This window comes from Zalophus californianus, chromosome 15 (genome assembly GCF_009762305.2).
Source record: "Zalophus californianus isolate mZalCal1 chromosome 15, mZalCal1.pri.v2, whole genome shotgun sequence".
Taxonomy (NCBI): Eukaryota; Metazoa; Chordata; class Mammalia; order Carnivora; family Otariidae; genus Zalophus; species Zalophus californianus.
Window position 1 is genome coordinate 55233129 of NC_045609.1, and position 24303 is coordinate 55257431.

Consider the following 24303-nt stretch of genomic DNA (forward strand, 5'->3'; position numbering starts at 1 on the left):
TTTCTAATAAGATTTTGTGCAAATTAAAAAATTTTCACCTGTGCTGCTTTAGGAATTTGAATGATGAAATGTATTTTCTTTGTTGAATATAATTTAAATTTAGTAAAATGTATGTCTAGTTTTATTTTCCCAAGTCTGTTTTCAGTATTTTGAAAAATTAATATCAAAGAACAATTTGAAAGGAATTTTTAAAATACCGACAGTGTTTTATTGAGGTAATATGCATACAGTAAAATACCCAGATCTTAAATGTACAGGTTGATGAATTTTGACAAATGTATACACTCCTGTAACTATCCTCCGGAGCAAGGTAACAAACCTGTCCTTCATCCAAAAGCATTTCCTTGTGCACCATTTTCCATGTTCCCTTGTTCCTCAGTAGAAGGCACCACTGTTCCAATTTCTGACACAGACTCCTTTTTCCTTTAACTTCATATATGGATTCATTTGTTTATATGTAGCTACTTTTGTTCAGCATAATATTTTGAGATTCGTTTATGTTGTGTGTATTAGAAGTTAATAGTTTATGTATCCATTCTTTAGTTGGTTGACTTTAAAATTGTTTTCCAGATTTTGGTTTTTATGAATAAGCTGCTCTTGTTCAAGTGCAAACAAAGGACGTATGTCTTTGTTCTTGGTCTTTCCGTGGGTGTATATTTACCTCTAGGACACTGCTAACCTTTTCCCCAAGTGGACATACCATTTTACACTTCTACCAGTGAAGTAGGAGAGTTGGGGTTGCTTTTCTTCCTTATCAACACTTGACTTTGCCTGTTCTTTTTAATGTAAGCCATTCTGATTGGTTTGTAATGTAGTATATTTTGGTTTTAAAAGGAATTTTCAGTGTTTTGAATTTCTTGAAAATTTTTTCTAGATCATTTCAAAGGTGGTCAGTCTGGATTAAATCAATCTAAGAACTTCTTAGACCCTAAGGAATTAATGGAATTATTAAAATCTAGAGATTATGAAAGGTAAGGCTTTTTAATTTTAGAAAAATGTAATTCACAGTTTTTATTTCTCATATCGACTTGAATATTTTGTTTTCTTATAGGGAAGTAAAAGGATCAAGAGAGAAGGTCATTAGTGATAAAGATCTGGAGTTGTTGTTAGATCGAAGTGATCTTATTGGCAAGTATCCTGCTTTTACTTCCTTTAACGGAAACTGAAACAGACTTGTAAAAAGAGAGAATAGTAATACTTACCCCTATATGTAATTCATTCAGCCACTAGTCCACAACATTTAACCAGTCTTTTTTCATTGTGATTCTCTTTTGTCAGAATCTTAAAATCAGGAGATTTTACCCCTTTTACTGAGAAGAACGTGTCTTTAAACATAGTCACTATGTCATTACATTATATCATTTAAGAAAATTGGCACTAAAACTTTGATACCATCTAGCTAGGCCATACCGAGATTTCTCCAGTGGTCTCAAATCTTTACAGTTAGAATGGGTTCCAAATTTCATTGTTGGCTTTGTCTCTTTTCTTCTGTAACATCCTCCTCACTTTTGTTTTTCCAAGTGATTGACAAAAACTGGATTATTTGCCCTATGCAATGACCTACATTCTGGTATTAGCTAATTATTATTATTTTCTACCCCTTTTGTGTTGTCCTTTGATTTGTTCCTCATTCCACTTATTTTCTGAAAAGTGTAAATAGCTATGTACATAGCTGTACAGGCTTAGTTAGATCCAGGTTCCATTTCTTAGAATTACTTTTGTTCATTCTCTCTTTGAGAAAAGCACTTGTTAGCATTTAATGAGGCTCCTTCCATGTGGCTTCAAGCTACCAGAACACAGCTCCCACCTTCCAGCCCCCCCACCCCAACACACCATTAATCTTCTCAGCTGTTCTGTTAAAGAATTTGGCCTTCTCTGATGGCAGGCTGCTTTGGGAGCTTTACCCTTCCCAGAATTTTGTAGTCTGATTGCATTTCATCAATGATAGGATCAGCTCCAATCTTGTTGTTGGCAGCATTTACCAGTGTGTGCTTACTAACCAAGGTCCAACCTTTATTAAGGTTGGCAGATGTGCAAAAGCTCTGATTCCTCTTTCAGCGGTAATGCGCCATACCAACTTTTCCCAAAGTAATCTGGGTAGATGGTTGTTGAAGTTGATCACCGTGGTTCCTGGATGCTTCTGGTGTTTGCCAGTGTGGTCGTGGTTCACATGATCCTGACATTTCCATGTCTTCCTTAGTCTGGATGGTGTGTCAGCAGCCAAGACAAAAGAGCTGTTGTCAGAGTTTAAATCCTACCAGGAAGCTCATATATCTGAGTTTATTTTTAGTGAGCTAAGATTGGTCAGCTGATTCAGGCTGATCTTACAAAGTTTTCTGTCCTTCTATTTGACTTTATGGTTTTAGTATCCATTGATGATGATTGTTTAGAACCATTATTTCCTTAAGGATTGCAAAATGGTGATTTTCTTGTCTGGTTATTCCCTTATTAGCTAGAATTAGTTTATTAAGAACTTTTCCCTATCAATTCTTTGGTTATTCTTTACAGGATACTGTCTGTACAGGTGAAGCAGGATAAATTGCTCAGTCTTTTTTTTTTTTTTTTTAAGATTTTATTTATTTATTTGACAGAGAGACACAGCAAGAGAGGGAACACAAGCAGGGGGAGCGGGAGAGGGAGAAGCAGGCTTCCCGCGGAGCAGGGAGCCCGATGCAGGGCTCGATCCCAGGACCCTGGGACCATGACCTGAGCCAAAGGCAGATACTTAACAACTGAGCCACCCAGGCACCCCTATTTATCAGTCTTTATTTTTTTTTTTTAAGATTTTATTTATTTACCTGAGAGAGAGAATGAGAGGGGGGAGGGTCAGAGGGAGAAGCAGACTCCCCGCTGAGCAGGGAGTCTAATGTGGGACTCGATCCCGGGACTCCAGGATCACGACCTGAGCCGAAGGCAGTCGCTTAACCAACTGAGCCACCCAGGCGCCCTATCAGTCTTTAGAATAATGAATGGATGTCTACAATGGCAACTATAAATTATCTTGAAAACAAATATAATGAATATTTAAAATTCATCATTTCCTAGTTATATTATTGGTATACTACTAGTATCTGTGCTCTTGACTGTGTGTATTGTGTCTGTATCGTGGGAATACTGTATAATGCTGTACTGCTGCATATCTTTTCCCAGCCCTACTTCAATACTGTTATGTCGGTACCTTGGTATTGATGGTAGGGATATTTAATACCATGGAGATAGGGAAAAACTACAAATCAGGGCCTTTTGGTGGGGCAGGGCATCAGGGGAGCCAGTTGTTAAACATTAACGAGCACATCACTGGATTTAATTTCATGATGTCTTTAATTTCGTTTCAAATACCTCTTTTTAAAATTGTGCTCTTTGGGCGCCGGAGTGGCTCAGTTGGTTAAGCGACTGCCTTCGGCTCAGGTCATGATCCTGCAGTCCCGGGATCGAGTCCTGCATCGGGCTCCCTGCTCAGCAGGGAGTCTGCTTCTCCCTCTGACCCTCCCCTCTCTCATGTACTCTCTCTCTCTCATTCTCACTCTCTCAAAATAAATAATAAATCTTTAAAAAAATAAAATTGTGCTCTTTGTCTTGTTATCATTGAGTTGAGAGAAGTCTTTATATATTTGAGATATAAGTCCTTTATCTGATACATGTTCTGCAAATATTTCCTCATAGTCTGTGGCTTAGTTTGCATGTTCTTTTTTCTTTTCTTTTTTTTTTTCTTTTTTAACTATACGCCCAGTGTGGGGCTTGAACTCATGACCCTGAGATCAAAAGTCACATACTCGGACGCCTGGGTGGCTCAGTTGGTTAATCGACTGCCTTTGGCTCAGGTCATGATTCTGGAGTCCCGGGATTGAGTCCCGCATCGGGCTCCCTGCTCGGCAGGGGGTCTGCTTCTCCCTCTGACCCTCTTCCCTCTCATGCTCTTTCTCTCTCAAATAAATAAAAATCTTAAAAAAAAAAAAAGTCACATACTCTACCTTCTGATCCAGCCAGGCACCCCCTTTCTTGTACTTTTGTTAATTAGTGTCTTTTGAAGGTCAGAAATTTTTAATTTTGATGAAGTGCAGTTTATCTTTTTTTGTTACCTCTCATGATTTTGGTGTCATGTCTAAGTAATCTTTGCCTAATGAAGGTCATGGTGTTTTCTTTGAAGAGTTACAGTTTTAGTTCTTGCATTTGAGTTAATTTTTCTGTAGAGTATGAGGTAAAGGTCTAAATTCTTTTGTGCATATTGTTATGCTATTGTCCTAGCACCATTTGTTGAAAAGATTATTCTTTCCCTATTGAATTGCCTTGGCAACGTTAATTGAAAGTCAGTTGATCATAAATGTAATAGTTTATTTCTGTACTCTCAATTCTGGCCCCCTTATCTGTTTGTCAATCCTGTGCCACTTTCACACTGTCTTGGTTATTAACAGTTTTGTGGTCAGTTTTGAAATTGTGAGGAGCGAATCCAATTTTGTTCTTTTTCAAAATAAGTTTTAGCTATTCTGGGTTCTTTTTTTTTTTAAGATTTTACTTACTTTTTTGACAAAGAAAGCACAAGCAGAGGAAGAAGCAGGCTCCCCCACAGAGCAGGGAGCCCGATGTGGGGCTCCATCCCAGGACCCTGGGATCATGACCTGAGCTGAAGGCAGATTCCCAACTGACTGAGCAACCCAGGCACCCATATTCTGGGTTATTTGCATGTTTATTTTAGTTTTCAAATAGTTCACAAAAATGAGAAAGATAAAGCCCTATGGCCAAATCTTAAATATATTATTAAATAAAAATCCGTTATATAGGGGTGCCCAGCTGGTTCAGTCTGGAGTATGCAGCTCTTGATCTTGGGGTTGAAGGTTCAAGCCCCACATTAGGTGTAGAGATTACTTAAAAAAATAAAAGTCTTAAAAAAAATCAGTTGTATAGAAAGTACGCAAGGATAATGTAATATCTGAAAATATTTGCATTAACTGAATAAAGGAGAACTAGGTACTGAAAACCCACTTGAGATAATGTCATAATCACCTCATACTTCTTTAACTAGACAGGGAGAAGAATGTTGTTAATCTGGTAAAATGCATCCATCCAGTAAATTACTAAAATCAAGAGCATTCAAGGATAACAGGTCTCACTCCCACTGTACGGTACACAACATTGCATAATTTACAAGGAAGTCCTAATGCTGTAAAATAATAAAAGTAGGTTTAGGGGAGTACTACTTAGTTTTAGTATAATTTTTGCAGGTGATATAATCATCTCCACAGAAAGTTAAGGATATTAGAAGTTTTTAGACTAGAATTAAAGAAGGTTGCTATTAATTAATAGTATGTGTATCAGCAATAATTATTTTGAAAATAAGATGCTTCCAATAGCTACAAAACTAACATGCCTAGGATTAAATGTAACAGTTTCTTTAAGGCCATTATGGGCAAAATTATGAAACATAGAAGGACTGAATAAATGTACATATTTAACTGTAGTCATGGATGTCATGTGTAATATGTACATGTTAAAATATGTTATTCCCCAACTTAACCTATATTTCTTATATTACCTTTTTTTTTTTTTTTTAAGATTTTATTCATTTGACAGAGAGACAGTGAGAGAGGGAACACAAGCAGGGGGAGTGGGAGAGGGAGAAGCAGGCTTCTCGCTGAGCAGGGAGCCCGATGTGGGGCTTGATCCCAGGACCCTGGGACCATGACCCGGGCCAAAGGCAGACACTTAATGACTGAGCTACCCAGGCGCCCCTCTTATATGACTTTCTAATTAAAACTCCAATATGACTATGACAGGCAGTTTTAAAAAATTTATATGGAAGAATAAAGGGCCAAGAGCCAAGACAATTTTCAAGAAAAACAAAATATTCCATACCGCATATTAAGACACAATTTAAAGGTCACAATAATCAAGACTAGAATTAGCATATGATAAGATAAATGAACCAGTGGTTTGGCAAATTCAGAAAGCCAACAAAACTTTTGTGGAAAATCAGTAAATGACAGAAATGGCAATTCAAACTAGAGAGGGGTAGTTCTTGTTATTCAAATACATGATGCTGGGACATTTCTAACCAACAGCTGGGAGACCTCATATACTCAGTAACAAATTCTAGATAGATTAATTGGCAAAACCTAAATATTAAAAGCAAAACTTTTTAAACATAGGAATATATACGTATGATTTTTAGAACAGGAAAAGAATTCTTAAGGTACAAAATTAAATGAATAAATCGATAGATTTTATTACATTAAAGACTTGTATAAAAACAGATGATACCGTGAACAGAGATTAGAGACAAACCACAGAAATATGTGCAACACATAACAGGAAGTTTATTACATACACATAACTAAAAAGTCAGCAAGAAAAATGGACAACTTGAGCAGGTAGTTACCAGTAAAAAAGTGGCCAGTTAACAGAGATGCTTCAACATCCAAAGAAATTGGAGTAATGCCATTCAAAACCAGTAGAGATTTCATTCCATAGCTATCATTGACAAAAATGTAAAAGACCACATATTAGTGGTGAGGGGTGTGTATGAAGATAAATCTTCATGGTATCTTGCTTCCCAGCTTTTAAACTAACCATGATTGGGCTTTTTTTTTTTTTTAACATCTCAGAGTGTAATTTCAAATTGGTGCTCTATACCTGTATATCTTCAATTCAGCAGAAGTGATTTTGATTAGCAAACTGATACTTGTCTGTTTCTTAGAGGCCGGTTTCATTGTAATAAGAGGAGTATACTTTACTTTCTCACTTTTGCTATGTTGAATATTGATTAAGGAATAAAGTGTCCCACATTTCTGTGGGTTTTTAAGCTTTGGACAGATGACTCTATAACAACATATTGGACATCTCTTTTAAGATTCCTTTTTAGGTTTGTATAATTTTTTTAAAAATAAACATTTGTTTATATATTTTTCTCTTAGATCAAATGAGTGCCTCAGGACCGATTAAAGAGAAGATGGGGATTTTCAAGATACTAGAAAATTCAGAGGATTCCAGTCCTGAATGCGTGTTTTAAAGTGGAGCTAAAGACTGTCTTTTAAAAGTTCTTGTTTATGTCTAGTGATTTACCTGTATTGGTTTTAAAATTCAGATTATCCACTTTTTTGATTCTATCAGTTTACATAATGAAACTTGTACCATTGCATAATTAATATATGATAATTTTCTGAGCCTTATAAGAACAAAGAAGTATTCATAGTAAGTTTAGATTTTCCGTTAATTTTTCAGGCTCGGTAATATTCTTGGGTACAGGCTGATGTGTACTTAACCACTGCCAGATTTATACAGTCTTCCTGTGGAAGTTTAATGTCTTTTTCCCCCCTTTTAGCAGTACAGTTCATGGGTTTGGGGTACTTCAGTTATGGAGTAGGCTTTGATGGGGGAAAGATTAGGATTATGCTTTCTCTTGTTTAAATAAGAAATTGTTTGATTTTAAGGTCTATTTCTATAAAATAGTTTACCAAATAAATGTTTGTTATAAGATGATCTCATCAAATTATTTTTTCAGAAAAATAATGGCTCAGGTGAAATAACAAAAGTCTTGACTGGCATTGTAATTCAACATTATGTTGACTTGATTTTATTTGTTAGTATTCTACACGTATATCATATAAAGATTTCAACTGGACATTGGTTAATGCAGAGCAGACTTTTGAAAACTGTAGGGTCTTGACAAAAGACCAGAAATTGGAAGTGGTAGTATATCATGCAAAACAAGGGTAGAAAAAGAAAGAAGAGACCCTGCAAATGTATAGTAGGAGGGGTAAATAGTACTGAGAGAGGAAAACAGGATGTAGGAATGTAAGTAATATAAAATTCAGGGGCTCCTGGGTGGCTCAGTCGTTAAGCATCTGCCTTTGGCTTGGCTCATGATCCCAGGGTCTTGGCATAGAGCCCCACATCCGGCTCTCTGCTCAGCGGGAAGCCTGATTCTCCCTCTCCCACTCCCCCTGCTTGTGTTCCCTCTCTCTCGCTGTGTCTCTCTGTCAAAGAAATAAAAAATTTTTTAAAATAAAATAAAATTCATAGTAAATGATGGAGGAACATATAAACGCCAAAATAGGAATAATTTGGGCCCTATATGTATATCATACTGTGAGGAAGAGAGTTCCTGAATGCTCCCTGAACCATTTCTGTAGGTTGTTTATCTCTTGGGAAAATGTTATATTCAATGTAGATTATCTCTGCCATAGGGTAATTGAGCTAGGATTCAGAAGAAAAACCATTTTGAGAGAATATTCAGTCTGATGAAAAGACTACAGAGAGGTGTGTTTTTTCTTAAGTGGGAATGTTCACCAGCCAGTCGTGCTGACAAAACATCCCTGTAACTTGGTTGCTTAGTAGTCCTACTAAGTTTCCCTAGTCTGTTCTATTATGTTCTCCAGTGACTATATCATGGTTTCACATCTGTAGTAACTCCTCCCTCTCACCTTGCTCCCTGTTGGCAATGAGAAAATAGAATCAGAAAAGAACTTGAAAAAGTTGCCAGGATGGCATCTATAAACCTCCCAGCATCTGTGCCCATGTGGCCTCCTTTCCCGTTACTATGGATATATTGTCCTAGCTAGAGCCAGCTAGAGCCAACAGAAGTACCCCGTTTTCTTTCTCTTGTGGAAAACTCCTTGGAAAGTTGTCTGTATTCACCTTTTTTGTTGTTGTTCTCTTCCATTTTTTTCTGAATCTGTTCCAGTCATCCCTGTCTTTCCATTGGAACATTTCTTAACTGAGATCTGTCACCTCAGTTTGTATGATCTTTAAGCAACATTTCCTAGTGTTGTATAACCTCCACTAGCAATTTTTTTTTTAAGATTTTATTCCTTTATTTGACAGAGACACAGCGAGAGAGGGAACACAAGCAGGGGGAGTGGGAGAGGGAGAAACAGGCTTCCGCTGAGCAGGGAGCCCGATGCGGGGCTCGATCCCAGGACCCTGGGATCATGACCTGAGCCAAAGGCAGACGCTTAACGACTGAGCCACCCAGGTGCCCCTCACTAAGCAATTTCTTTAGTTTGCTACTTTCTAGCAAACACATCACCTGGTTTTCCTTCCTACTTCTCTGGTTCTTAGTCCCCTTAGCTATTTCTTTCTTATGTCTTTGACCCCTAGACATTAGAATGTCCCAAGCAAGTCTTGGGGCTCCCTTGATGGTCTTACCTCCTTGCTTTATATAGATGACTCAAAGTTGTATCTCTAGCCAGAATCTCTCCTGAACTCACATCTGGCTGACTACTTGACATTCTTACTTGGTTGCCTGATGAGTCACTCAAACTTCCCAAGTGTGAGCTTAAGAATTCATGCTCCAGCCCGTTGAGACTGTTAGAACCCATGAATTTAAGTTTCAGCTTCCAAAACTTGTGGTGCCATCTCTTTTCTTCTGGGAGTTTAATACCTCTCTCATCCTCTTACGTTCTTTTAGTTGATTTTAGTAAGGGGCAGAAGGGAACAGATATTCTAATTCTCTGATACTGAAGCAAATACTCCCTGCTTCTGTCTTTATATAAAAGAGTATTCTCAACACAGTACTTGAATTCCTTCAGTTGGTCAAATTTGTCATGAAAAAGACTTTATTAGGTTTTTTTGTTCATTGAGTCTTCCATATCACTAGACAGTTCCTAATGTGTTGAGAGGTGTAGTGAAAGTGGTACACGAACATTTCTTAAAGATTTATTTATATATGGGGTGCCTGGGTGGCTCAGTTGGTTAAGCGACTGCCTTTGGCTCAGGTCATGATCCTGGAGTCCCAGGATCGAGTCCCGTATCGGGCTTCCTGCTCGGCAGGGAGTCTGCTTCTCCCTCTGACCCTCCCCCCTCTCATGTGCTCTTTCTCTGTCTCTCTCTCAGTCTCTCTCTCAAATCAAAATCTTTAAAAAAATTTATTTATTTATTTATTTTGGAGACAGAGAGAGACCAGTGGGGAGGGGCAGAGGGGACTGGGGAGAGAATCCCAAGCATACCCTTGCTGATCGCAGCGCCCAAGGTGGGGCTCAGTCTCATAATCCTGAGATTGTGATCTGAGCAGAAGCCAAGAGTCATGCTTAATGGACTGCCAGCCAGGCTCCCTGGAACTTGAACATTTCTAAGCAGATGTGTTTGATGGCATCTTTCACTAATGTCTTAGCAGTTATATATGATTTTTTAGTCTTAGTGGTTTGAAGTAATACTTTATGAGAAGACTGAAAAGCAATAATGTTTATATTCAAAACATTAGGTGCTTCTGTTTCAATTTGAGCTTCTTTTTAAATTAATGGTAGTTAAGTTTTTATGATCCTATTTGCTGTATTAGCCAGTACATCTCCACAAATAACATATTATATTTTCTACTTCACCATCTATTATGGTTACCAAATTAAGCCAAGGAATCATAGAAAATTTATTAAATCTCTTTTCCTCTTTAGTTTTTTGGAATCACTTGTCATGACTTGATTTACTACCTTTACATTCAGAGAAGATGTAACTTCTTATCAAAATCTAGTGAAGTTTGGAGCCCCTGGGTGGCTCAGTCGGTTAAGCGTCCAACTCTTGGTTTCAGGTCAGGTCATGATCCCAGGGTCCTGGGATCAAGCCCCATGTTGGCTCCCTGCTCAGCAGGGAGTCTGCTTTTCCCTCTCCCTCTGCACCCCCACTCATGTTCTCTCTCTCTAAAATAAATGAATAAAATCTTTAAAATATTTTTTTAAAAAACCTCAAATTCCTGAGCTATGTCTACGAGTCCATTATGAGAAACACAGCCCTAAAGCATAAATTGTCCATAATTTTTCCTAATCTCCCTTTCACAAATCTGTGCCCTAGCCAGATCAATTAACAAATTGACCCCCAAGTCACACTTCTGAGTCTTTGGTTTATTTATTCCTGAGTCTTGTTACTTAATATCCATCACTGGCTTGGTTAAATATTGCCATTTGAAGAGTGGTCTCTTAGGGGTCTGTGGGGGGGGTGGGGGATTATGTGAGCTTCTCTTCACTAGAATATTTAAGAACATTTATAAAATGCCTGCGTCTTTTCTTGCTCAGTACTCTGCCACCACCTACCCAACTAAGGTGGTCAGATTCAGGTTTCATTCCTTTTTTAGCTTTAATAAGTTCTTTAATGAAATGTAAAAATAGCATAGTCATTAGAGAAACATGGCAGATTTCTTTTTTACTTCCTATGGGGGTATAACTTCTATTCAGGAGAGTACAGAATCTTAAGTGCTCAGTTGCATGCACATGTCCACTGTGTATCTGCCATCCAGATTATGATCCAGTATGACAGCTAGCATCTCAGAAGGCCTTCTGTTCTTCCTAACTAAACCCTACCCCAGGGTAACCATTCTTGTAATCTTTATCACCATGAACTAATTAATTATACACCACAAAAATCATTGCGAGGGACGTGAATTAATGAAGTTTGGGAAAAGTTAATAAAAAGCACTTCCAGTATAGATGAAGTAAATGATAAGAAAACCTCTGGTGAGAAGAGGTCTGTTATGTTTATCTTGCCTTCCTCTTATTCTCTACCATTTATTACTGGATTTTGAATAAGCGTGTGTTTTGTTGCCCCCAACACGTAAGTTTAAGGTTACTTGCAAAATATGAGATGAGTCCTATTTTAATGTTTTATCAAAATGAGATCTGTGGGGCGCCTGGGTGGCTCAGATGGTTAAGCGTCTGCCTTCGGCTCGGGTCATGATCCCGGGGTCCTGGGATCGAGTCCCGCATCGGGCTCCCTGCTCCTTGGGAGCCTGCTTCTCCCTCTGCTTCTCTCTCTCTCTCTGTCTCTCATGAATAAATAAAATCTTTAAAAAAAAAAAAAAATGAGATCTGTGACTTGACTACCTTGTGCTGCAGGAGGCACAGACTCGTCTGGGAGCATTGGTTACAAGAGGCTTGCCTTTAACCTATTTCTCTCAATCCCAAGGTTGTATCTGTTTGTCCTTGTTTCTCCACCTTCCACTGAATCCTTTTTGTAAAAGAACTAGGGTGCAAGAGCGAAGTGATTCACTAGAATGTTATACAACTTGGCACAAGACTGGTTTAATCCTTTCTTGGGAGAGAATGGAAAGTTCCAAGATTTAAATAGACTCTAACAGAGGCATCAGCAGTGCCAAAGGTAATCAAAAATTCACAATTCATTGATTCATTATTAGGACTTGATAATTTGGTCATGTTCCTCAGATAGTTGCATGGTTGGCTTTGCATTCAAGTCTCAGCTCACAGTTCACTTTAGAATGAGTGTCCCTCATCTGTCCCTTCCCCTTGCCAAAGGATTTCACCCTTCCCAATCTGTCAGCCTCATAATCTCCATGTGGTGGGGTGTACTGTGATCGGTCTTGTTCACTGTATAAGAGAGTGTGTTGAAAACATGAAGCAGGAATACAGTTACTAAGAAAAACCGGGTGAACACAATAGATTAAAAAGTACGGACACTTTCCTAGAATTAAAGAAAGACAAAGGACCTCCACTGGATTAGTTAATCAGGTGCTAAACAGAAAAGACAAGGAAAACTGCACCTGGATGTGTTGTAGATATAACATCAGAGAATCTTCTAAAGCTAGAGAGCTCATTCACAAAAGGACAGAGATCAGGTAGACTGTATATGTCTTATTTTAACAAAAGGAAGACTAAAATTAATGCATTGAAGGAAAAAAATTCCAACCTAAAATTTAAAGTTTTTTTTTCAAGATTTTTACTTTTTTTTCAAGATTTTATTTATTCATGAGAGAGGAGGAGAGAGAGAGAGAGAAGCAGAGGGAGAAGCAGGCTCCCAAGGAACAGGGAGCCCAATGCAGGACTCGATCCCAGGACCCTGGGATCATGACCTGAGCCGAAGGCAGACACTTAACTGACTGAGCCACCCAGGCGTCCTTTACTTATTTTTTTGACCGAGAGAGAGAGCACACAAGTAGGCAGAAAGGGAGGGAGAGGGAGAAGCAGCCCCCCCACTGAGCGGGGAGCCCGATGCGGGGCTCAATCCCAGGATCCTGGGATCACGACCTGAGCCAAAGGCAGCCACTTAAGTGACTGAACCACCCAGGCCCCCCAATCTAAAATTTATATCCATCATTGGCCATCCCTGGAGATTCACACATAACATTAAGCTGATTCAGTAGGAGGTTAAAACTCCTATAAATAAAAAATAGAGGAGGGCACCTGGGTGGCTCAGTTAAGCATGGTTCTCTTGCTCTCAGTTCTGGTCATCTCAGGGTCCTGAGTTCAAGCCCTACGCTGGGCATGGAGCCTACTTAAAAAAGAATAGAGGAGGGCGCCTGGGTGGCTCGGTTGGTTGAGCGACTGCCTTCGGCTCAGGTCATGATCCTGGAGTCCTGGGATCAAGTCCCACATCGGGCTCCTGACTCGGCGGGGAGCCTGCTTCTCCCTCTGACCCTCTCCCCTCTCATGTTGTTTCTCTCTCGCTCACTCTCTAATAAATAAATAAAATCTTAAAAAAAAAAGGAGTGATGTAATTTTAAATGTCGGACAGACGTTATTAGCAGGTCACCTTGTAACAATTAAAATTAGCCATTTTGGACTACAAAAGATTATCAACCTTCAAAAAAATTACTGTAATGTAAATCATTTTCTGTAATCCCATTTCAGGATAATTACAAACGAAGTGTGAACTAAATTATAGAAAAATTGCTTGGAAATATTGTAACTCCTAAATCTTTGGATCAAAGAAGGCACCCAAGACAGTATTGCACAATAATTTTAAAATACAAACAATGGATGTACTCACTGAGTAGAACAGAGCTAACATTCACTGCAGAAATTATGTGTCATCTAATACTTAAGAGCATTTATGACAAGCGTGTGAAAATGATCAATAACTTAAAAAGTTAGAAATCAAAAAGGAAAACAGTTAAATTTTAGCATAAACTATTTTAGGGGTCTGAAAATCTGAATTTTTGATAGAAAAATGTAAGTACTCCTTCTAGGGTTATTTTTCTTCTTTGGATGCCCAGTGAATTCTGTGAGCTCTGCAGAAAGTTCCCCTGTGTAGTTTAAAATCCTGGTGGAAAAGGATACATTCCTGGGAGGTTCAGGGGTCATGAGGACCAAACTCATTTTCTGAGAAGGGTGCTCTAGTTTTGGCCAGAGGAGGGACTTGGTGTTTCTCTGAACCTCTGAACTTGCCCTCCTGGGGCACTTGGATGGGTCAGATCTGATAACACTAGCCCGGGAGGCTGGTGCTCCTGTCACTTCAACCTTGGTCTGCAGAGGTCACATCAATGTTCTGTTTGGCTGTCTTTTCCAAAGTGGCTGTAACTTATATTCTCCCCAGCAGAATATGAGAGTTCTAATTTCTTTTAGGATTTTTAAAATTTTAATTATTTGACAGCACAAGCAGGGGGAGCAGGAGAGGGAGAAGCAGGCTTCCCACTGAATAAGGAGCCCAATGCCCTGCGGGGCTTGATCTCACGGTGCTGAGACCATGACCTGAGCAGAAACCAAGAGTTGGACACTCAACCAACTGAGCCACCCAGGAGCCCCTCTAAACCACATTTTTAAAAAAAATTTTATTTGTGAGAACACAAGCCAGGGGAAGGGTAAGAGGGAGAAACACTCTCCTCTGAGCAGGGAACCCAACGTGGGAATGGATCCCAGAACCCCGGGATTGTGACCTGAGCTGAAGGCAGACACTTAACCAACTGAGCCACCGAGATACCCCTAAACCACATTTTTTATTAAGACCCAGGGCTCTGGAGATATGGCTGATTGGAGAGTAGGGCAGAAGTAGGAGATGAGACTGGAATATATTACTACAGTTAGAAAATTAAGGAATTGCTCAAAGATTGATGGGATTATGTGAAAAGAGCAAAGAATCCCATCATTAGACAATTTGAAAAACAATAATGATATAATGGATTGTGACCTGTGAAAGTAATTGAATGCCTGATTCCATAATAAATACCACTGAAAACTTGAATAGTTATATAGTTTCAAAGAGTCTACCCTCAAAATATCTAATTACAAATGCTGTTAAGGGGCGCCTGGGTGGCTCAGTCAGTCAAGCGTCTGCCTTCAGCTCAGGTCATGATCTTGAGGCCCTGGGATCGAGCCCTACATGGGGCTTCCTGCTCAGCAGGGAGTCTGCTTCTCCATCTCCCTCTCTCCCTTCTCTCCTGTTTGTGCGTTCTCAAATACGTAAAATCTTTTTTAAAAATAAAAATAAAATATATATAATTTTATGGTGGAAGAGACTGCCAGGCACTCTTAAGTAATCAAAGTGAACACCCATAATGGGCAGATTGAAATTGTCATCCACTAGGATGCAATGAGAAGAAAAAGCATTCTGTGATATTCCTGTCAAAGATGCATAACCTCGGGGCGCCTGGCTGACTCAGTTGGTGGAGCATGTGACTCTTGATCTCAGGGATTTAAGTACAAGCCCCAAGTTGGGGGGTAGAGATTACTTGAAATCTTTGAGGGGTCGGGGAAGATACATAACTTGAATCTAATCATGAGGAAATACCAGACAGACCCAAATTGAGAGACATTTTACAAATACCCAGCATATAAAAGAGTGGCAGGGTCATGGAAGTCAAGGGGAGGCTGAGGAACTATTCCAGACTGAAATAGATTAAGGAGACATGACAACTTCTTGCAACACGTGAAAATAGGTTCTGAAAATGTAAAGGATGTCATGGGGACTTTTGGTGAAACATTAATAGAATGAGGATTGTGTGGTCCTAATGCATCAATTTTAGTTTCCTGATTTTGAAAGTTATGGTTATAGGGGAGAATTGCATTGTTTTTAGGAAATACCAAAATATTTTGGTTTTGGAACTTAAGGTCAGTGATTTACTCTCAAATGTTCAAAATAAGGAAATTCTTTGTACAGACTTTGGACTTTTATGTACACTTAGGATTATTAAAAGTAAAATATATGAATATACATATATACATATATATGAAGCCAGCAACGGGCTCATATCTAAACTACAAACCCTTCACAAAGAAGAATCGATATTGTCAATGGACATCTGAAAAAGCACTCAGCATCATGAAGTGAAATGGAAACGTGAATTAAAACTACAGTGAGCTATTACATATCTGTCAGAATGGTTAAAATGAAAAACTGAATATACTTAGTGTTGGCAAGAATGTAGAGTAACTGGCAACTCATAGTAAAACTTTTCAACCATTTGGATAATTATTTGGCAGTATTTACTAAAAGAGAACACCTGCATCTCCAGCAATTTATATATACTGAACAGAAAACCAATACATTGGGATACAAAAAAGCCATCTATAGGAAATTAATAATAATATTCATATTAGTCTCAAACTAGAATCAACCCACATGTCCATCACAATATGATGGGAAAAAATAGTGGAATAGTTATAAAATAAGACTATAAGTAAACATAATGTGCTATTTGCAACAATATGAAGTGAAAATACCAAATGTATGATTTCATTTATATAAAGTTCACAAAGAGGCAACACTAACATTTGATGTGATACTGGAAACATTTAGTGAGGGGGAAGATTCCAAAGTAGGAGGCATAATGGGGCTTCTGGGGTCCTGGCAAAATTTTTCTTGGCCTGTGTGTTGGTTTCACAGTATATGTTCAGATGATAACTCACGGAGCAGAATTTTTAGGACTTTAGGTATATTATGCTTCAATGAAAGGTTTCTTTAACCGAGGTCTGTAGTACTCTCACTGTGGAAGGCCACATGCTGATACCCCGCTGACTACCCATTTGGGCAACGATGGGAAATCCCTTCACTGTGCAAGGCTACCGAACTGGGAATAGGAAAGCTGGATTCTAAGACAAGGTCTTGTACTTGATGAGTTGATTGTACTTCACCTCACCAAGTCACCAATTCCTCACTCCAAAAACTAATGTAGGGATTCCACTAGGGATTTCTGATGACTTCTATCTTGAATCATTTGTCATTCTTCCATTTTCTAAGGAGAAAGGGCCAGGCAGGAGCCTCAGCAAGAGGAAGGAGGAGCAGAGCAGGGACACCTGTCTTCCAAGTAATAAAAATGACTGCTATAAAGAGAGCCATGGAGGGGTGCCTGGCTGGCTCAGTCAGTAGAGCGTGCAACTCTTGATCTTAGGGTCATCGGTTCTAGCCCCATGTTGGGCCCACATGGAACCTACTTAAAAACAAACAAACAAAACAACCCATGGAGTTCATTAGGTAGTATGGCTCTTTTAGAACTAGAGCTGTGAGTCAGGCAGTAAATTAATGCTTCTCTTTGTCCTTGGTAAATTATGAAGTTTCACCAAGACCTGGATTCAAGTTTTAAAGGTTACAGATCTTTTCTGACCCCGTGCTTATAACTACCCTGTGCTGCCATTTTGAAAGTCACTGGTGAAGGTAAGTCATAGAATGCTGAATCATACTCAGTAAGTATTCAATAAATGTTCTTGAAGAAACTTACTTGAATGGAATGTTTTTCTTGTAGGGAAACATGCACTGCTCAGGGCATATGGCTTCTGAGCTCTACCACCTGCAGTCTGTGTGTCCTTGGATAAAGGTGCCACAGCCCCGAGACCCAGCTGCCTCATCCTTAAAATGGGAATAATTTTATCTTAGGTAACGTAACTTCGTGTATCAAAAGAGAGATGATAGGTGTGAAAATTCCATAAATTGTCAATATCCCTGTAATCATGAGGAATAAAACACTAACTGGGGTCTTGATAAAACTTAATTTTCTTTAGTAAAAGAGCTGAGACATAACTATACTGATCAATTTAGAACAAATATATTTAGAGAACATCCCCTTGTATAAGCATTACCATTAGTGATCTGATAAAGTATATTTATCATTCCAGTGATATCTAGATCCTCATGACCACTGAATGTCATCTGTTCCTGTCTCCATGTGGTGGTGGTTCGTTAGGTCTTTTTTTTTTTTTTTTAAAGATTTTATTTTTAAGTAATTTCTACACCCTATGTGGGGCTCAAACTCACAACCCCGAGATCAAGAGTCACATGCTCCTCCCACTGAGCCAGCCAGGTGTCCCAGTCTTCTGGGTCTATTTAATGAATTCCCTGCATCCCATTCTGCACTGAATCTACAACTTTTGTTTTAAAATCTTGCCTTCTTTGCTGTGCATACTTCCTTCCATTATCTTTGACAGTGGCAGGGCAAAAAAAAAGAAACCAACAGAAGAAGTTATGTCTGGAGGTCACTGCGAGGTGGGGGAAACCATATTTTCTCAAGTCTTGCCCCCTCAATTCTGAGATTGACTTTTTTCTCTATTGAGCAAGTTTCACCTCTGCAGTGATGAAGAGGAAAGAATCCCTATCTTTTATTTTTTTCTTTTGAGAACCCATGGCTCTTTTATCCTTGGAATCAAATAAAGGCTTCTACTTAGTGAAGCCTGTTATTTTGTGAACAGTCAGTGAGGTATACATACTGAGGACTAATGTTTGGGGGTTCGATTTTGTTTTCCTATAATTGTGGTGTAAGCCATAATGCATCATAATGGGCCTCAAAAGATCTAGGTTCAAATCCCATTTTTGTCACTTAAAAGCTATGCAACACTGGATGGGCCTCCTGTTGCCTCCAAATTTCCCTTTCTCCATTTGTAAAATCAATTTCATTTTCCTTGTGTTGGGGGGTGCGGGCACAAGGGCTTGATGGTAAATGTATATACATTTTCTTATCTAATTACTTGATACATATTTGGATGTTCAAGGGTTATGTTACCTAGTTTATGTTTGATGTTAGTACAGTACACTAAAATATTTCAAAAGGCTTTCATTTTCTAGGACAAAATATACTGGTGTTTGATAAAGCATTAAAGGATAAACGTTTTTGTGTACAAGGATTTCCTCCCAAATCATAAATTCTCAACTGGTCATTACTCTGAGAATCCAGAAAGTTTTGCAGTTTTTGTGATTAAGTAATTTACTTCACTGGCTCTCAATTGGTACCACCTAGAGTGTTTAAAAAAACAAAAACCAAAAACATTACCAGTGCCTGGGCTCCACCCCAGACCCGTTAGACCAGAATCTCAGGGCATAGTGTTAGAGGCAAAAGAAGAGTAAAGAACACCATATTTTTATCTTTATCAGTGCGCCAAAGTCCTTTCGAAAGAGAGATTAAAGTAAATCCAGCCGATTGATTACTTTATGAGTCAGAGGGACATGTTGAATTAACAGGGAGTGTTGTAAAACTTTAGATTTCAAGCTCACCGTTGTCCAAGAAGAGAATTCCTCCATGGATCCAGTTGTGGTTCTAGTGCTCTGTCTCTCCTGTTGGCTTCTCTTTTCACTCTGGAAACAGAGCTCTGGAAAGGGGAAGCTCCCACCTGGCCCCACTCCTCTCCCTTTCATTGGAAATATCCTCCAGGTAGATGTGAAGGACATCAGCAAATCCTTAAGCAATGTAAGTATGCTTTATGATTCTTTAGCAGTTTGCAGAGGGTATGTAGGTTAGCCTCTACTTTTAAATAAAATATATTTATTAAAATTAATTATAATCTATTAAAAACATCAAGATATGTCTGGAAAGCAAATACTCCGTGTAAAGTATTGTCAATACTAGAACAAGAGGCACCTGGCTCAGTCAATAGAGCATGCGACTCTTGATCTCAGGGTCATGAGTTTGAGCTGCACATTGGGCATAGAGATGACTTAAAAAAAAAAAAGAATAGTGGAATAAAATAATGTTTTCTATGAATAAAGAAACAGGCTGTTCTGTGGTAGCATTAAAATAATAAAGTCCAGGGTGCCTGGGTGGCTCAGTTGGTTGAGTGTCTGATTCTTGGTTTTGGCTCAGGTCATGATTTCGGGGTCATGGGATCGAGCCACTCACTGGGCTCCATGCTCAGCATGGAGTCGGCTTGAGAATCTCTCCGTCCCCCTCCCCCACTCCCTCCACTCCCCATTCATGCGCTCGCCCTCTCTCAAATAAAATCTTTAAATCTTAAAACAAATAATAATGAAGTGGCAAAAGCCAGGAATTCTGCTGCCTTTCTTTGTTTAACAGCCATTTGCTATGATTTCTGGCTGAAGGTAAATGGTAAGGGAGGTGTTTTGTGATTAGAGATTTCATTCGAGGAGTCATCTACTATGTAGTCTCTGTGTGTTGTTCAGAATAGCCATGAAAATTGAACTCTGAAGAAGCAAATTGTGCCTGATGTTAAAGAAATAACTGGGTTCAGAACTAGCTTGACTGAAAGCAAGAAATAAGAAATCATCAGGACCAGCTGGATGGTAACAGGACCCTCAGATTCTGCACAAAGCTGCTGTCTATACCCTGTGAATGCTGTAGGATAGAAGAAATTGTTCTTCCATGAGATGATGCATGTCCTGGCACTGCCTTTGGTGTTAGTAATACCAGCAGATCTCAAAATGGAGAGGGCATTAGCACCATCTGGGGTGGGTTTTTTTTAAATATAGATTTCCAGTATCTATCATAAGGCTACTGAGTCAGAATCTCCAGGGGATGGGAACACCTGGCTGGCTCAGTCAGTAGAGCTTGCGACTCTTGATCTTGGGGTTGTGAGTTCAAACCCCACACTGGGTGTAGAGATTACTTAAAAATAAAATCCTTTTAAAAAAAAAATCTCCAGGGGATGAGCTTTACAGGTGATCCTGAAACAGCTGGGTACTGGTCCCAAGGTAGGCACTGGAGACTCAGAGAAAATAGGTTGGCTAAGTGGGGTTGAAATTTGGATGTTCTGTTATTAGACACTGGAAATATACAGGAAATTCTTTGAACTTCAGTCTCTTTATCTGTACAACAGGGTAAATAAACCTAGCTCAAGGTGTTGATGTGATAATCAGTTGTAATAATCTGAGTACCAATTCCCCAGGCCATTGCCTGTCACAACAGAGGCCCTCTATATGTGTCAGCTGTAACAATCTTATTTATATATAAGATCGAGAAAATATTTGAAGCCATGTTTGGCAGAATAAAAACATCGACAGTATGATGATGATATCAGGCTTAATCATGCACACACACAAAAAATCATGCACAAGATATAGACTAAATTGCTAATATATACATTTTCTCTGAATTTCTCAGCTCTCAAAAGCCTATGGCCCTGTATTCACTCTGTATTTTGGCACGAAGCCCACTGTTGTGCTGCATGGGTATGAAGTGGTGAAGGAAGCCCTGATTGATATGGGAGAAGAGTTTTCTGCAAGAGGAAATTTCCCAATAGCTGACAAACTTAATAAAGGACACGGTAGGTGTGCATGTACACACGTTCAACACTGGTTATGAAGTTGGGAAGGATGGAGAACTGGAATTTGAAGAGCAACTCAGCAGAACTCGGCCCATTTGCGAGGCTACCAAGTATGAGCTTCCTATTCCTTGCCTAGGACCTTCCTCCCAGTTTCTGTTTCCTCTCTGGTAGGAATCCTTTTCACCAATGGAAACAGATGGAAAGAGATACGGCGCTTCTCCCTCATGACCCTGCGGAATTTGGGGATGGGGAAGAGTGACCTTGAGAGCCGAGTTCAAGAGGAAGCCTGCCACCTTGTAGAAGAATTGAGAAAAACCAATGGTGGGTTATTCTATAGCTCTGACCTTGGCAGGCTATTCTCTTGTCTACTGATGTCCTTGGAAATATTTCGGCCCTCATGTGGACAGAGGGTGTGCAGCAAGAGAGAGCCAAGGGAGCTTTTGTGTGTCTATGCTCGTTATGTGTCCTTTCATGACTGTGCCTACAGTGTGGGTATAAAAGGTCATTTAATCCTTTTCTGTCCCAAATTTGTTTATTTCCACATCATTATGTCATGAAGGTACATTTGGGGACTCATTTTTTTCAGAGTTAGAGAACGGTATTTTTCCCATAGTGTAACTGTGGGTTACCTATTTCAGAACTTATCACCAGGGAATACTTGTCAAGTGGACACAGTGGAAATGACTTCATCACACCCTTATGGTGCACCTATAACCAGTGACATGTGCTTTTACTTAGTTGGTCTGTATGTGTTTGGTCAACTTCATTGATCTTTGGAGGGTTTCTTCCAAGGCCCATGTCTACATTTCTGGCCAGTAATGATACTTTTTTACGGTTATAATTGCTTAGGCATCTTTAGTGCTGCACTCATCAATTGTGATTTCCCTTTCAACAACTATCTTTTTTAGAGTTTTTATTTAAATTCCAGTTCCAGTTAGTTAAAGGTTTTTTTATTAGTTTCAAGTGTATAATATACAGGTTTTTTTATTAGTTTCAAGTGTATAATATAATGATACATCACTCCGTGCTCATCACAAGTGCACTCCTTTTTTTTGAAAAGATTTTATTTATTTATTTGAGAGAGAGAGAGAATGAGAGAGAGAGAGAGCACGAGAGGGAAGAGGGTCAGAGGGAGAAGCAGACTCCCCGCTGAGCAGGGAGCCTGATGCGGGACTCAATCCCGGGACTCCAGGATCATGACCTGAGCCGAAGGCAGTCGCTTAACCAACTGAGCCACCCAGGCGCCCCACAAGTGCATTCCTTAATCCCCATCACCTACTTCACCCATCTCCTCACCCACCTCACCTCTGGCAACCATCAGTTTGCTCTGTAAAGAATCTGTTTCTTGGGTGCCTGGGTGGCTCAGTGGGTTAAGCCATACAACTCTTGGTTTCAGCTCAAATCATGACCTCAGGGTTATGAGATCGAGCCCTGCATCAGACTCTGCATTCAGCTCAGAGTCTGCTTAAGATTCTCTGCTGCTCCTTCTCCCTCTGACCTTTCCCTACTCAAGTGTGCGCTCTCTCTCTCTCTCTCAAATAAATAAATAAAAATCTTTAAAAAAAAAGTCTGTTTCTTGGCTTGTCTCTCTCTCTGTGTCTCTCTCTCGTTTTTTCCCTTTGCTCATTTGTTTTGTTTCTTGAATTCCACATATGAGTGAAATCATATGATATTTGTCTTTCTCTGACTGACTTACTTTGCTTAGCGATACTCTAGCTCTATCCATTGTCATTGCAAATGGCAAGATTTCATTCTTTTTATGACTGATATTTCATTTTGTGTTATACATATATACATACACACTCATACACACCACATCTTCTCTATTCATCATGTTGATGAATACTTGGGCTGCTTCCATAATTTGGCTATTGTAAATAATGCTGCTGTAAACATCAGAGTGCATGTATCCCTTTGAATTAGTGTTTTTGTATTCTTTGGGTCAATACCTAGTAGTGTAATTGCTGAATCGTAGGGTAGTTCTGTTTATTTAGGAACCTCCATACTATTTTCCAGAGTGGCTGCACCAGTGTAAACAACTATTTTAAAATGATCAGTTTGAGTTATTTGATGTTGCTCCCTATTTACTCTAATACTGTTCAATATATGTTAAGAAATATATGCTATAGCATAATCCTGAGACTTACACAAATACCAGGTTATAAAATGATTTATTTAACTAGATTTCAGCTATCATTAAGAACTCTTTACCCTGCCTTCCTTATTATTTGGCTCTGCTTTCAGCTTTCCTTATTTTACTCTCCTTTCTTGGTCTATTAATCATGTTTTAAATTTTCTCTATTTTGTGATGTTTTCACATCTTAGGGGCCTTGCAGAACCAGGGAACAACCTCCCCTCCTAGGAGTAGCTAATTACTAGATACAGCAAACATCGTGTCTTTGAGCTTGTCTTTGATTTGTAAATCAACCTATCCAAGGCCCATACATACCACCAAGTTGCCTCCTTCACCAAATTCTCACACACCAAGCCAATACTCTCCCTGCTGTAAATGAACCCAGGGCAGTTACTGGACAACAGTCAACACTGCTGTAGCCCAAAGCTCTCTGCAACTATTCAAGCTATCCAGTCCAAATTTACTCAGCATACCTACTCTGCCTTGCTCACTCCTTCCCATGAAAGCCCTGATAAAGGCTCTGGCACATGCTTTCCCCCTGGTTCCTCCTGCCTCCTGACCTACTTGGTCCTTCTCCGTGTGGCCCTGTAAGATGCACTTCCCTTGGGAACTGTGAGTAACAAACTCTCTTTTCAATGGCTATCTTCCCTATCTATTGGCCTCAGCATCTGAATAAAAACAATTCCCTGTGCATTTTAAAACACAGTTGGATTTGGGGTTAGAACTTTTTTTTTTAAGATTTTATTTATTTATTTATTTGTCAGAGAGAGAGAGAGCAAGCACACACAAGCAGGGGGAGCGGCAGGCAGAGGGAGAAAGAAGCAGGCTCCCCGATGAGCAAGGAGCCCGACGCGGGACTCAGTCCCAGGACCCTGGGATCATGACCTGAGCTGAAGGCAGATGCTTAACTGACTGAGCCACTCAGGAGGCCCAGGGTTAGAACTTTTATGATAATTATGTAACCACCTCTGCCAGCTCTAATGACCTATGAAGTGCTTGTCACAATGAATCTGAATTTCAGTCTGGGTTCCAAATTAC

The 24303-nt window shown here is 39.4% G+C and overlaps 2 protein-coding genes across 3 annotated transcripts in view; both read left to right on the plus strand.

Moving 5' to 3' along the window:
• The window catches only part of HELLS (helicase, lymphoid specific), a 38006-nt gene extending 30145 nt beyond the window's left edge, over positions 1-7861 (plus strand). The window contains exons 20-22 of the mRNA XM_027597018.2: positions 875-971; positions 1052-1128; positions 6909-7861. Of these exons, the coding sequence (XP_027452819.1) occupies positions 875-971; positions 1052-1128; positions 6909-7003 (269 nt within the window). The 3' untranslated portion in view covers positions 7004-7861. The remainder of the gene's footprint in view (positions 1-874; positions 972-1051; positions 1129-6908) is intronic.
• An 11034-nt stretch (positions 7862-18895) lies between these two features.
• LOC113923367 (cytochrome P450 2C41) overlaps positions 18896-24303 on the plus strand; it is a 33398-nt gene continuing 27990 nt past the window's right edge. Inside the window, exons 1-3 of one of the 2 annotated variants that reach the window (XM_027595941.1) lie at positions 18896-19321; positions 20969-21131; positions 21303-21452. In XM_027595941.1, coding sequence (XP_027451742.1) covers positions 19154-19321; positions 20969-21131; positions 21303-21452 — 481 coding nt within the window. In that variant the 5' untranslated portion in view covers positions 18896-19153. The remainder of the gene's footprint in view (positions 19322-20968; positions 21132-21302; positions 21453-24303) is intronic. The other variant, XM_027595942.1, reaches the window with a different exon arrangement.